Genomic DNA, 14,969 nt, shown 5'->3' on the forward strand with positions numbered 1-14,969 from the left:
TAAAGCACATGTCAACATAAAAGAATAACGGTTACAAGAAGGATCCGGTGCTGCTACGACAGTTATTTCCCACATATAGTATTTTGTTAGCTAAAGCAATTAATTCTACATACTTCTAATTATACATTAAATATACAGTAAAAGTAATTAAAGTTAATTTTATATAGAACCCTAAATCTTAAATTCTAAATCATAAATCCTAAAAAAATATAATAAATAAATAAATTTAATTTATAAACTCTAAACCTTAAATCCTAAAAAATATATAAAAAAATAAATTTGATTTTTCTATAAGATAAAATTAACTTATATACAACTTGAAATGAAAATTTTAAAATATTATATAATAGCATTTTTACAAAGTAGCTTATACATAAATTACTTTGAAGTTTATTTTTGCATTATAAAATTGTATACTACAAACAGAGATGTCAATAAGTCCAAAATATGAATTACGACAAAAAGGAAGAAAGCTGTGAAATTGTAGAAACAAGCAAGAACTTGAGAAAGGTTTTTCATTTGATTTGATACTTGTTACTAAAAAACAAAACCACGAGTCCACGCAGCTCGTAAGGCTTCAACATCTGATCTATTAGCGGGTGTACCTACTCATCCATCCAATAAAATTGAAAACACAATTTACTAATACATCAAGATTTGTCTGAAACTTACTTCATTATGTTACGCACTAGCCTTCCGTAAGTTTGTCTCATCAATTATGGTGTTACAATATCTTGATAAAATCGTATTATCAGTTTTCTAGAACAAAACTATTATCAACTATGGTGTCACAAAATTAATAGGTAAATGGAGAAAGAAACCCAACAGAACTCTAATCAATTCCCTGTGGAAGGTACTTGCACTTCACCATTCATGGTACATGGGTTTCATCGAGTCATAACTCAAGCAAGAGCAAGCAGCATGAACATCTGACTTTCCTATTCTTGAAACGAGCCTTATTCTTGCCCCAGCTGGAGTATTAACCAACCAAGCTTGGAGTCAACCAATGGTATGTAAAAGATTTAACTCTGTTTGCAAAATTGTAAATGTTTTCTCCATCTTAGGGAGTTATGCCAGGGAGCAAGGGCACAGGTGGCTTGCGTTTCTTTATTTTATCCACCAATATAGCTTGAGTAGTTAGAACCACACCAGCAACAGAAACTGCACTTTGAAGAGCGCATCTTGCAACACGACTAGGATCTGCTACTCCAGCATTCAGAAGATCTTCATATATGCCCGTCATTGCATTATATCCAGTTCTCCAATCATGTGTTCTAGTCTTTTGGACAACAATGTCTCCATCAATTCCTGCATTTGTTGCAATTGATTTTGCAGGTTCAATGAGTGCCTGCAACGATCATGTGTAACCACATATGTTAAAGCCTTCCAGACATGTTCAAAAGGATGTTGTCTGTTTTTAAAAAGACAAATAGTAAAAAAGAAATCAACATTTTTTATGTGAATATGTGCTTGAGTGGGATGTATGGGTTGGGTAGTTATAATATGTGTAAAAACATTAGTACTACTACTACTACATATTTTTAATAGGTTTAGACACATTAATATAATCAATACCTGCTTTAGAGTTAAATATTTGCTTTTTATGTTAACCTTGCAAATCAATATGCTTCGTATAATTCAAGAGTATGTTCCTCGAAGTAGCTAAGACTCATCAAAGAAAGTATAGCCAAAATGTCAGAAAACATGGTGGAAATCCTAATATGCACTGTCTAGCTAGTGCTCTTTTTCCAAGAATAGTGAACGTTCCTTCTAAAATAATGAGGTGTATTTGTTGAAGCGGAAAATTACAATCCAAACAAGAAATTAAGAAAAGAATGCTCACAAATCTCCTGGATTTCAAAAGATGCAAAACTCATAAGTCAACTAATTAGAAGTTGATGTCTTTTTCATGGAAAGAAACATTTTACATGAAAATAATCATAGAGCATTCACTACAATGTAAAATCAATGAGGAGAAATATAAGATAAGACAGAGAACCGGTTGAGTAAATAAAGGTAGCCATACTTTTGCTACGATATCAGCACCAATTTGCTCATCTAGATCTTCCATGGAGTTCCTTATTGTTGGTATCAAGTCCAGCAGGTGGACATATGTGGCACCCCCTCCAGGAACAATGCCCTCACTTATTGCAGCAAATGTTGCATTCTTTGCATCCTCAATTCTCAGTTTTCTATCTTCAAGTTCTAGCTCAGTATGTGCACCTACCTACACAATGGTTATTGCATTATGTAATGAACACTTGAGAATGAAAAAAAAATGTTAATGTAAAGTATTTTGGCAAATTTAAGGACAGCTGTTTCTTTCGGTGCAACAAATTGCAATCTAGAATTGTGCATGAAAACAAATGAAGTAAGACCCATGCAATTAACAGAATGTCCTACTTGTCTAATTCATGCTTAACATATACAAGGATTATGTGGTAATATTGTCTATTATAGGATCCAAGCTAATTGTTAAATTTCATTTTAAAAACAATTGGCATTAAGTCAAGTTGCCAACAGATACCAGTAATTGAGGTAGGCAATGTGGAACTTTGCTACACTAACCGAATGAAGAAATCAATTCAAATCTGCTTTTACTAATATTCTTTATTTTCTGAAATCCTCATAAAAAATATTATGAATAAAATGACAACCCAATGCACGTGGCTCCCACCACATAGAGTGTCGGTTTCAAGAATTTAAATATGTTCCAAGTCACAAGCCACAACGGTTTGTAATATTTGATTTAACTTACAAAAAAATTATATTAACTTGAAAAAAAAAACTAGTTGCAGAGAAGACAAGTATCAAATAGATAATATGCTAGTTAAGATAAATATAAAATGAATGGTATAGAAGTAAAATATTATATAGGATCCCTCTTCTGAAGAAAACACATCAAGAAGGCTAATAGGTGACAAATTGCCATTGTTCTATTTTTCAAGTTACAACTTACAAGAACAAAGCAAGTTGAAATACAAGGCAAATAACGCAATGATTCAATAAAATCCAATAATATATAAAATAAGATAGAGTAAGGGAATTAAAGAAACATTAACAAAGTAAAGAACAAGGGGTGAGCAGAATTAGGCACCTTTATAACAGCTACACCGCCCAAGAGTTTTGCAATTCTCTCTGAGAGCTTTCTTGAAAGGTTTGCATTATTTGTTTCACTAAGATCTTTCTTTATCTGTGAAATTCTGGCCTGAATTTCAGCCTTAGTACTAGGATCAGCAATGATAGTTGTCGCATTGCTGGTTATTGTCACTTTTAGTGCAGTGCCAAGCTGGTCTGATGTTACACCATCAAGTGTGAGACCCAAGTCTCCAGAAAGAAAATCAGCACCTGTGATGTTAATAACAAGAGATCAAACAGCCAGAGTTGGAAAAGTGTTGTTGATTAAATGAGGCTGGACAGAAGACTCTTTTTAAGATATGGCAACAAAAAAATACATCCTGAGTATATTTAAGAAAAACAAAATCTCAAAGTATCCTCATACAGATAGAGTCACATGTGACGCACAAAAAGGAACTCCAAAATTTAACATCATCTCACATAATATAAGTAACTCAAGTCTTTAAGAATAATATGTGTTGGAGATCTCACATTGTCTAAAGATACAACCAACCTATAGTATAAAAATAGATGCAAACCTCATCTTGAATGTCGGTTTTATGAGGTTGAGTTATGTTTAAAGTTTATTTTCTAAGATGATATTAGAGCTTCTAATCGTGGAAACTTTGTTTCCACTACCACGTAAACAATCCCCACCCTTGTCCATTGTTGTTGCCACTATCCACTGTTTTGTCGCCCTTTGAGGTCAGTGGTGGACCAGAAAGGAGCACCCTACACTAGAAATCACAATGTTGACATTTGCATCACCAACGAAGTCGCCACACGCCATCATGCGCCACCACCAATATTGGTGCATGTAGCCCATGTGCCTAGCTCAAACAAGCAACCTTTGTAGTGGAGTCGGTACATTTGGAGGATTTTGTATGTTCTTGAGAGGAAATTTGGTGACGTGAAGGGGTAAGAAACAAAGTGTTGTGGCAAAGTCAAATGCATAAGTTGAATATAGATCTATGGCCCAAGTGATATGTGAGCTGTTGTGGATAAGAAACATTTTTAATGGTCTCAAGAAACTGTTTTGTGATAACAAATATGCCATGAGCATTACTTATAATCCTGTCCAACATGGTAGAAAGAGGCATATAGAGGTGGACCAAAACTTCATTAAGGAGAAGTTAGATAGTGGGCTTGTCAAGACAACATATGTACCATTGGGAAGTCACTTGGCAGATGTTCTCACTAAGGGACTACCTACAAAAAAAATTCAAGATCTAACTAACAAGCTGAGAATATTATAAAAAAAAAATTGTTTCCTTATTTATTCCCTATAAATTAGTATAATTAGCATAATGAGGGAAGATTGAAATCCATGATTCAAGAGATTGAATCCCATGATTCTAGGAAGGAATTTACCCTCGTAGATGTATAAATAGGAACCTTGTATATTGAGATTATAACAACAAAATATTGAGATTATTCCTCTCCTTGTCAAATTGTTTGACACAAACAAATTTCATAGGCTTTTCAAGAGAAAAATTCAATAGGAAGCATAACCCTAGCATAGAGGAAGTTGGCAGACATATCAACCAAGCTTATCAAAGCCTGTAGGAACTCACCAGTCATAAGTGCAATATCTTGTAACAAAGCTTTCTTTCCACCTCCAAATCCTGGACATTTTACAACTGCAACTCTTAGTAATCCTTGCATTTTGTTCACTACTAGTGTTTCCAGCACTTGCCTTGTGATATCCTCTGCAATAATTAAGAGTGGAACACTCAACTGCATAGCCTTTTCTAGCAATGGGACTATTTCTTTGACACTCGAAATCTTTTGATCAGTTACCAAAACTTTAGCCCAATCAAACTCTACAATGGACTTTTCCTGGTTTGTAATGAAGTGAGGAGACATGTAACCCTTATCAATCTGTACATAAAAGACAAACAACAACTGTAATAGGGTAGAAACACAAGGATTGTGCACATCCGAACAAGAAGAAGAGCTGACACTGGTTATTGAGTAATATTATTTGTTAGAATATGTAAAAATATCTTATTTTTAGAGTATATTAGACTATCCTTTAAGATTAGTTTCTTTTTTCCCCATTATCTCTTAAAATCGATTACCATATTTCACTATCTCATGATTTGCTTCCCTAATTAGTTAGGAGTAAAATTGGTGCTCTAGCTTTAAGAACATATTATGACGTTGTAATACATTACAGTAATCAATATATTATTATTATTATTACTCAAAGTGTATTTTCTCTTAATCTCCTTCCTCTACGCCTAAACCCACAATTTCGAATTGTCCATACCTTCATCCCTTCTTCAATTATCACAGAGGTTTCAGATGTTGAGGAGGACTCAATAGAGATCACCCCATCCGGACCAATCTTCCCCATAGCATCAGCAATCAAGTTGCCAACATACTCATCATTGCCAGCAGAAATTGATGCCACAGCTGCAAAAGAGAAGAAATATCTTCAATATTTTCTTGTGAAGATAACCCTTAATTTGACAAAACTGAAACAAGCAGAAGCAAAGACCTTTGATATGCTCCCTCCCTTCAACAGGAACACTTCTCTCCTTCAAGAACTTGACCAGCTCCTTTACAGTCTTGTCCATCCCCTTCTTCAAAGAAATAGGATTAGCTCCAAAAGAAACTGCTAATAGTCCAGATTTAATCATGGCACGAGCCAAAATAATTGCAGTGCTAGTACCATCACCAGCCAACTCGTTCATTCTACTTGCAACCTACAAGCATGAAAACTAAAAACATAAATACATCTCTGGTTACTTTTGTTTCAAATTTTATCCACTTAACATGTGGTAAAATAACAACTATGATCAACCTCTTGAATTAGGACGGCACCTGCATTCTCAATTGCATCTGAAAGCTCAATGGATCGAGCAATTGTAACACCATCATTAATCACTTTAAGGTTTCCAGATTCAGAAAGAATAACATTCCGTCCTACATGTTTAGGAATGAAATATAAGCAAGAACAGTCAATAATCACTGGACCAGAATCAACCAAATGACCACATAATATTGAGATTCAAAAGCAAGCAATTTTCAGCCAAAAGATAATTAAAAGCAATTGTGATCCTTGTTAGTGTTTCCTCATATTAACTTATATGTTTACGAAACAACAACAAAATCCAATCAAAAGAAATCATGCACTTGTTGCTTGTTTGAATTCATGTTTGATAAACCAAAACATGTAAAAATACCAGCTAAAATGATTTCTAAATAAATGTTTGTGTTAGGCTGAACGATTGCAAAGTGATGTAATTTATGTTTGGATTCTTTATTCTAAATTTAGAAGCAAGATAGCAGTAAACTCAATAAAAAATTTCATCTGACGCAAAAATAATCTGATGTTGTTTCGCCTCAATCGATTTTGGACCAAACATATGAATGAACAAACGTAAAAATACATTAACTCGTATTTCAACATAATTTTGGATAAGCGAAAATCAATGCAAACATATTCACGAGTTAAGCCCCTTGTTTGGAAATTACTTTCTTGGGTCTAAAGTCGATTATGAAGTTTTTCCAAATGCTCACCCAAACACCCTTAATGAGTTGCCAGCATATATTCTAGGTATTGGCCACTGTTGAGGCAGAAAAGCAGCTGAATATGATAGTAATTAAGCAGTCCAACAAATTGAAAACGCAAGAACAGTCATGTAACTGACCCAATTGGTCACTGCAGTCAATAGTGATATACAAGAAATACCTTTGGGTCCAACGGTAAGAGAGACAGCATCGGCGAGTTTATCAATCCCAGCTTGCATGGCCTCTCTGCATTCCTTGCCAAATAGTATCTTCTTAGGACCTGCCCTTACCACAAAGCGCGGGGCTTTACGAACCCCAAATGCCATTTGGTTCCAACGAAAAGACTGCACCAGCATAGAGTCAGAAAAAGACGTAGAAATAGAGGAGAACGAACATAGCATAGCATAGCATAGCAAAGTAAATACACTTACTGGGAATGTAAAAGAAGGGTTTCCATTGGGAGGGAAGAGGAGTGAGGAGAGAGAGACGTGAGAATGTGTATAGCTATTCATCTCGGAGATTCAGACAGTTTGAATTCTATGCGAAAAGTTTCCAAGATATATATTCTTGGATTGTAAGGTTTAATTTTCACTTTATTTATTTTCATTCTGTTCACCATGAATTTTTTAATTTTTTAACATTTAAATTTATTTATTCATGTTGTTAAAAATAAGTATTTCTTTAATTGTAGTTTAAGTATAACAAAAATTCATGTTCTAATTTCACTGAAGTTTTATATAGGTATTTGTAATTCTTTTAAGTCCTTAGAGTAAATAAATAACATTTATTTTGAAAAGTTAGAAATTAATTTAGAGTCACGTATTCATATTGTATCACATATGTAACGTGGATGACTTACACTAGATATATAAATAGTTGAGAGATTAAAATTGATATTTCAATAGTTTTTTTTATTTGATATATTTTGTTTTGTCATCTCTAATTGTATAGTTAGAGGGTGGAATGACCTTAGGATCTATTGTTATTTCGTATCGATCGACCATCATAAGAGGAATATATTGAAGTAAAAGTAAATTAACCTAAGTTAAACTGTACAAAAATTAGGTAATGCAAATGTTAATCACGATCCATATCTTAATTTTAGCACAATAAGACCTTATAAATATGCACAACAACCAAAACAAAAGTATATCATTATATGCACAACAACCAAAACAAAAGTACTTGCAAAATAACTCATGTGAGCGTCAAACAACCTTTTGCAAGTAAACTTCCCACAGACCTAAAAACCAAATACCGAAGATGAGAAGTCAGAATTGAAAGAAGAGTCATCATGATCAAAAGGAATTCAACTTCACTAATACAAGTGAACCTTAAAAGATTTAATAACTTCATCTAAGGTCATGGTTTCCACATTCATAACTTCATTTATAGTTGTAACTTTGGACTCCCACACTTTTGATAGATACAATAAGATTTTCATGTTATGTTGCATCTTGGACTACTTTGCTCCAAAGTTCTAAAGACCAATTAGGGGACTTAATATCTTTTAAAATCATTTCTAACTTCTTCATCCTACATGTCTTATTTTTCCTTTAAATCATTTGTATCTTCATGTATAATCCTAATGGTATCTCTTGTCGTTTTATACATGCGAATTTTTTTTTATATTTAGATTTTAACAGTGTATAGTTTATTATATGTCTTGGCCTTTTGCTTAAGATTATCTAACTCTTTTTTGTGTGTATTATGCTTCAAGTTTCATAATAAGTATATTTTCACGAGTTATAATATTCCACAAATTATAATGAGTTGATTTTATTTTCATTTTGTCTATATGATAGATATAGTCCTATAAATTTTTTTGGGTGATATGTTAAACTTTCTCGTTGAATTTTTTTCTCTATTATTTAATATAGTGTTTAATCCTTAGAGGTTGAACTATAAACTAAACTGTACAAAATATCACAAGAGAAATATTGAATTTTGTTTTAACTTTTTTTTAAGTATCAAACTACATGTTGGTGTGACAAACTCTTTTGAAGAAAAGCATAGAAAAACAACAAAGTATAAAACATTGTCTTACTTCATTTGTAAGACAATATTTGTGTTCACAACATATCATATAAAACGTAAGTTTTCGTCTCCTAAACGATATAAAATTGTGCAGTCTTTTTTATGTATGGGAAACTTTTTTGTGCTCAAACGATACCAAAATAATCTTAAGTTAACATTGTACTTCTCGTAAAAGATTTTTAATGTCTCTTATCTGTTGCAAAAAATGTTTGTTTCCTTCATCTGCCAAGAAGATACATAAAAGTTTGTGTCATATCAACGATCACACGGTGAATGAGTTAAAATTGTTTTGCATCAACAACTCGCTCATTTTTGTTGTTGATATGTTTCCAAATAAGAACTAACACTAGAATTAGGAATTTAGGGTTACAAAATGGAATCAATTAAAACATTAACAATGAAAACCTGGAGAAAGAGAGGCACCACAAACAAGATTTGATAAGCCTAAGGATGATTATCACAAGAGGGAGAATTCCTAATAAGATCGCAAGATGGAGGGAATAACCCTAACAAAGATATATTCTCTCTATTAAATTGTCAAAATATTCCTAGTCATTCTAAATTCCAAAAGTGTTTAAATACAAATTCTGATACAAGGAAAATCTTCAAACAAGCTAAAGTTGTTCAATGCTATTTGTTTTAGACAACATTGAACTAGGTCACACTTATATAATCATTTCCTAAACATAGAAGATGCAATGATTTTACAAGTGTGGTTTAAGGACTACCAAAGACCACATTTGTAAAACCATTGTTTATTTATTCCATATTTTTTAAGTGATGTCTTAGAATGTGTGGGCTAAACAATAAAATTGTGGCCTAAAAGTGGCCACATACATATAAATGTGGCCTAAAAGTGGAAAAGGAAAAACTTTTACAAATATGACCTATAAATCACTATAAACCACATTTTTTGGGACATGGATGTTAGAGAAATAATTTTGTCAAACATTGTATTTTAAAACCCTTGAACCCTCTCATTTCTTTGAACTCTCTGGAATCCAAGGTTCTGTTTGTTTCTTCTCTTTCGAAACCCTTTCATTTCTTTCTTTGAACCCTCACTTGGCACATTCATAAACACATACTATGAGCGTGAAGTATGATAAGTGTCATAATTTAGTGAGACTTTATGAAGCTAGGCACTTATGGATTTTAGTCATTGGTAAAGTTATAATTCAACCTCAATTTGAGAAATTTGAATCTAATAATATATTTTGAAGTTATGAGATTAATGAAATTATTTAATCCCAAATTTGTGTTATTTTTAGGGATTTAAGGAAAGATAGAGCAAAGGATTAGAGGTTGTTTCAGAGAATATGGATTTTCTGTTTTTATTCCTCGCTTGAGCGATATGTCACTTAGCCCAAGTCCAATTAGGTTAAATAATGGCATAAGAGAGAAAAAGGTGTGACCTGAAAGGGAAACCAAAGGAAGGAAACCCTAAAAGAGGCAACTGACAAGGAGAAACATTTCGATCTTTTTCTTTGACTTTGGTACATGTAATGGCCACCATGAGTGATTAATTCTTTCCTTTGGTATTGAGAGTAATTTGTTCAAGTTCCAATGTATTTTGGTGGTAATTGTATATGAATCTTTGTTACTCTTTGATATTGGTATTGTCATGTTATACTTAAAGCTTGAAATTTTAATTCATGAACTTGATTATTGGATCTTGTATTATGTGCTTAAATCTTTAATTTTTATATTCATGAACTTGATTATTGGATCTTGTATTTTGCGCTTAAAGCTTGAATTTTTATTCATGAACCTGTTTCTTGAACTTGACTAGAAAGTACTTATAAAAAATTGACCTAAATGAGAATACTTGATATGTTCTTATGCTAGACATAGATTAGAATGTATCAATTGCTATATAACATATGTTCTTGCTGATAAGAATGTTTTTTCTAAAGATGCGAGACATTGACGTTTAGGAGATAACATATATTCTTATACTTACTGAATGCTACGATTAGAATTTTAAATAATTGTTCCTTATGGGTTGACACCTGTCTTTCAAAGACAAATTATTACTTCTGACTTGGTACACTTGCTGAAAAAGATCAACAAAGTCTCTCTAATTTCAATTTTAATTTTCCAAACTCTAGCATTTTTGGAGACAGAGAAGAAAACATTTGGTTTGACTCTGGCGAGCAATAAGGAGACTCAAATTATTTGGTTTGACTCTGGCGAACAATAAGGAGACTCAAATTAGTTTTCAAATTCGAAACCTGAGATACCTTAGAATCCCAATTGGCTACTTAAGGTACATTCTTTTCATAAAAACACCCCATTTTAGTCTTAAGATTGTAAATTATGAAATTCTCACTTTGATCCTTCAGTTTGCAAAATATCATTAACTGTTGTGAATGGCGTCATGATTTCCTATTATTGCACAAGCATAATTATTACTTTGTAAATACATAATAAAACATATGAAGCACCATTCTATGATGGATTTAGGGTTTATATTTATATAGATTAAGGTTTCAATCTCTTCCTGTATTAACATCATGGAATAGAAATTTTCGTTTGCAAATAAAACTTCATTTTGTGATAACGCTAGATGAATTTATACTCTAAAAGGTGTTAGTCATTGTGTGGGTAGGGTTAAATTGTTGATGCCTAGTGAGTTATGATGTGCCTTTGTTATAATGTCTTGTATTTTTTTAACAGTAACCTATTAAGCTTGAAAATGAGCAAAGTGAGAGCCGAGAAACCTTCATCTTAAATGTGGAAAGTACTATATTTATGTTTCCATTGGAGTATTGACAATGTTTAATCTTTGTGATTTTGAATCTTTTTTCAGGGGCATGATGCATAATTTATATGCTTATTTTAATTTTAAATATAGTGGCTTACATTGAGATAGAAATGTACAGTCTTGCTTGTGTGTTTATTAAATTAAAAAACATTGTTGACGGATCCAGTTTTCTCAAGTTGCAGGTTTAACTATTGTCTTTGTACTATACTTCACAACAAGTTCATGAGTAAAATGTTTAATTGACATCCATGTATGTATGAGTTAAATGAGTGCAAGAATTCTACTTTTTTTTTCTTAATAAAAGGTTTAAGATTTCCTAAACTTAACCTCTTTTCCCCATCTTTATTTTATTTTAAGAAATTAGTAGTCACATTTTCATGGAAAAGCAACCAGGGATATTATAGTGGATATTGGCTTCTCAAGTTTAAAACGTTTTTCAAGGAATTCAAGTTTAATGTATATACGATTTTATATTGTTCTTAAAGGAATAACTGGTTAATATAGCTCACTTTTCTTAATAAATGTATTAGAAAACTTTGGCTGATTCTTTCTCCACCTAATCATTTTGAATTGACACCCAATTGTAAATAGGAAAAGACTAAACTGCCCTTAAGGAACTTGATATTAGGTTAGTGTGAGATTTGCACCCAATACATGCACCCAATGTTTTTTCTTCTTCGTTTTCGCAATGAACCTTATGACGGAACACTCATCTTCGTCCGTCACAACCACCGTCGCAGGTAGCACCGTCGTAGGAGCACCACCGTCGCAGGTAAAGCAGGACCTCTGAGGCAGCGAAACCCAGGAGCGGATGTTGGAGAAGGAAACATCGTCGGAGAAGACAAGGTAAGTGTTGCAGATCTATGTATTCGGAATTCATGTATGTCTACGGATATATTCATCCAGAACTCATTTGTGCCTATCGAATATATTTATCCAGAATTCAACTTTAGATACAGGATATATTTATTTGGAATTGATGGTTTGAGCTACGGATATTTTTATCCAGAATACATTGTTTGAACTGCGGATGGTTTTGTCCGGAAGTTGGGGCAATTGGAAATTGGCAATATGATATTTTTGATTTTTTTTATACTATTTGTGTTCCATTATATTTTTGGATTGAATGTCAATTTTATGAAAAGTAAGATGGTGAGGACTAGAGGTGGAGGAAGTTTTAATTTAGACCGTGTGCGACCAACTGCATCGGTGAAAAGAAGACGTGGTGGTGCTAGTACTTTAGTTCAAAATGAACACTTTGAATATCATATTGAAGAAGAAGAAGTTGAAATTGATGATGACAGTTATCCAAGAGGGTCAGTGGATAAGTCGTTACTAATTAATTATGAACATCATGTAGCCAGACAATTGTGGGATGGTGTGGTAAGTATTGAAAATTAATTTCTTGTATTTGGTATGTATGTATTTATTGATGATGTATGTTCATTATTGTAGGATTGTGATGAACTTAAGGTCTTTTCACATAGGAGGAAGATAAATAAGTTAGGAGCACCTCATGAGCGCATACAGGCTGTTGTAGAAATATCTAGCTTAGGTGGTCTGGTTCATGCCAGTTATGAGAATATAGACTGAGGACTACTGTGTGCTTTTGTAGAGAGGTGGCATGCTGAGACAAACAACTTTCATTTACCAGTTGGGGAGATGACCATCAGTCTTGATGATATGCCAAATTTGTTGCATTTACCCATTGTGGGTCAATTTTACATGCAGGAAACCTTGGATGCAGATTCAGTGAATGATTTATTGGTAGAATCCATCCGTGTTGATCGTGGAGTTGCATCCGAAGAAACAAAACACTACCGGGGAGCTAATATGCGCCTAAGTTGGTTAAGAGATGTCTACGAAGATGCATGCTCAAGGAGGCAGTGGATTGTGGCTATCAGAGCTTACTTACTTCACCTTGTCGGTTGCACTATCTTCGCCGACAAGAGTGCTACATCAGTTAATGTCTTTTATCTTGGCTTTTTTCATTGATTTGAGGCTGACCAAGGGATATTCTTGGGAGACAGCTGCATTAACTCACATGTATGAGCAACTAGGAGACTGTAGTTATGCAAAAACTAAGTAATTAGCTGGTTATGCCACATTGTTGCAGGGGTGAATTTATTAGCACTTCCTCTCTATAGGGATGATACGTTTGCAAGCATTGTATACTGAGACGAACATCGATGTATGATGTATGATGCAGGAAAAGGAACTTCAATTGTTGTTCAATCGCAGTTAGATGCATTGTCACCAGTTTGCATTCTGTCCATATGACGAGCACAGGGAAGAACGTCAATTCGAGTGGATTTCCTTATTCTCTGGTTATTTAAGACTTGGAAATTTGACACAATTGCATATGCCAGAGAGTGTTCTGCGTCAGTATGGATATACACAGATCATCCCTCGCATCCCATCTGTACTTAGACATGGTGATCCGGATACACATGAAATTGACCGTCGATGGTTACATTTCAATGACTATGTCATAAATGATATGACCATAGCACCTTATCCTGCGTTGAAAAGTACTTGTCTTGATTTCGATCTGTGTCACATCCATATGTCATTAATGCGGAGGAGGATGAGCGTCCTGTATTAGTACCCTTACATGCACCTGGCCACGGAGCAATGCCAAGTCATCCTAAGGAGTCACATCCTGAACATCCTGTACTAGTATGGTTGTAACATTATTAACGTATTAATTTATGTTATCTTTTTCTAATATTATGACATTCATGTTTGTAGGGTATTTGCCGTAAAGACATTGCAACCATTACATAATGATGTTGATGTCATGGAGGGCAACGTTGTTTGAGAAAGCATACAAGCAACCATTATGTTAGCACGATGAGCGACTGATGATAGAGTTGTATATGTCAGGAGACATTCACGTAGGAATGACTGATAATGTTTTTAGGATAATGATAATGTATATTGAATAATTTATTAGGATTTTTTTTTATGTAATATTTTTTTGCGTGACGATGTTTGAACCTTATCTATATTATTGAATTTGGATTTTAGTATTGCTATTTACTGTGCTTTGGGATAGATATTCAGTTATTCACTCTTTAAAAATTGATGTTAACGAAATCGAAAGACAGTTCCGGATGTGGCCATTCGTAGGCTTATTTATGACTTTTGGATATTTTCATCCATAGCAGATTCCATGCCTTCTGGATATTTTAATCCGTAGCACATTCCATGCCTTCCGGATATATTAATCCGTAGCACATTCCATGTCTTCCATATATTTTCATCCGTAACACATTTCATGCCTTCTGGATATTTTAATCCGTAGCACATTCCATGCCTTCCGGATATTTTCATCTGTAGCACATTCCATGCCTTCCAGATATTTTCATCCGTAGGTAGCTTCATGACTTGCGGATATAGGAATCCGTACAGAGGAAATCAATTTTGGTTTTGGCATCCATAATGGTTCTATAAGCGATTAAATGCATTACAAATGTTGTCAACACATACATTACAAATGTTTACATTTACAAGTATCGTCTAATCGACA

General features: G+C 33.5%; 1 protein-coding gene across 3 annotated transcripts; it reads right to left on the bottom strand.

The window, feature by feature from the left end:
- Positions 1-656: 656 nt before the first annotated feature.
- Positions 657-7,183, bottom strand: CPN60ALPHA2 (TCP-1/cpn60 chaperonin family protein). 3 transcript variants are annotated; one of them, XM_068612349.2, is made up of 9 exons: positions 7,068-7,183; positions 6,818-6,980; positions 5,927-6,048; positions 5,621-5,828; positions 5,390-5,535; positions 4,692-4,998; positions 3,098-3,348; positions 2,027-2,227; positions 657-1,348 (listed from the first exon to the last, which is right to left on the bottom strand). In XM_068612349.2, the coding sequence occupies exons 1-9, from the start codon at positions 7,146-7,148 to the stop codon at positions 1,061-1,063; spliced, it is 1,767 nt and encodes a 588-aa protein (XP_068468450.1). In that variant the 5' UTR covers positions 7,149-7,183; the 3' UTR covers positions 657-1,060. The 3 variants fall into 3 exon arrangements, with proteins under 3 accessions (XP_068468450.1, XP_068468451.1, XP_090154464.1); XM_068612350.2 differs by having other exon boundaries at positions 5,947-6,048; positions 7,068-7,168; XM_090298338.1 differs by having other exon boundaries at positions 5,621-5,843; positions 5,947-6,048; positions 7,068-7,163.
- Between the last annotated feature and the right edge of the window lie 7,786 nt (positions 7,184-14,969).

Source organism: Phaseolus vulgaris, chromosome 2 (assembly GCF_051622355.1).
Source record: "Phaseolus vulgaris cultivar YP4 chromosome 2, ASM5162235v1, whole genome shotgun sequence".
Taxonomy (NCBI): Eukaryota; Viridiplantae; Streptophyta; class Magnoliopsida; order Fabales; family Fabaceae; genus Phaseolus; species Phaseolus vulgaris.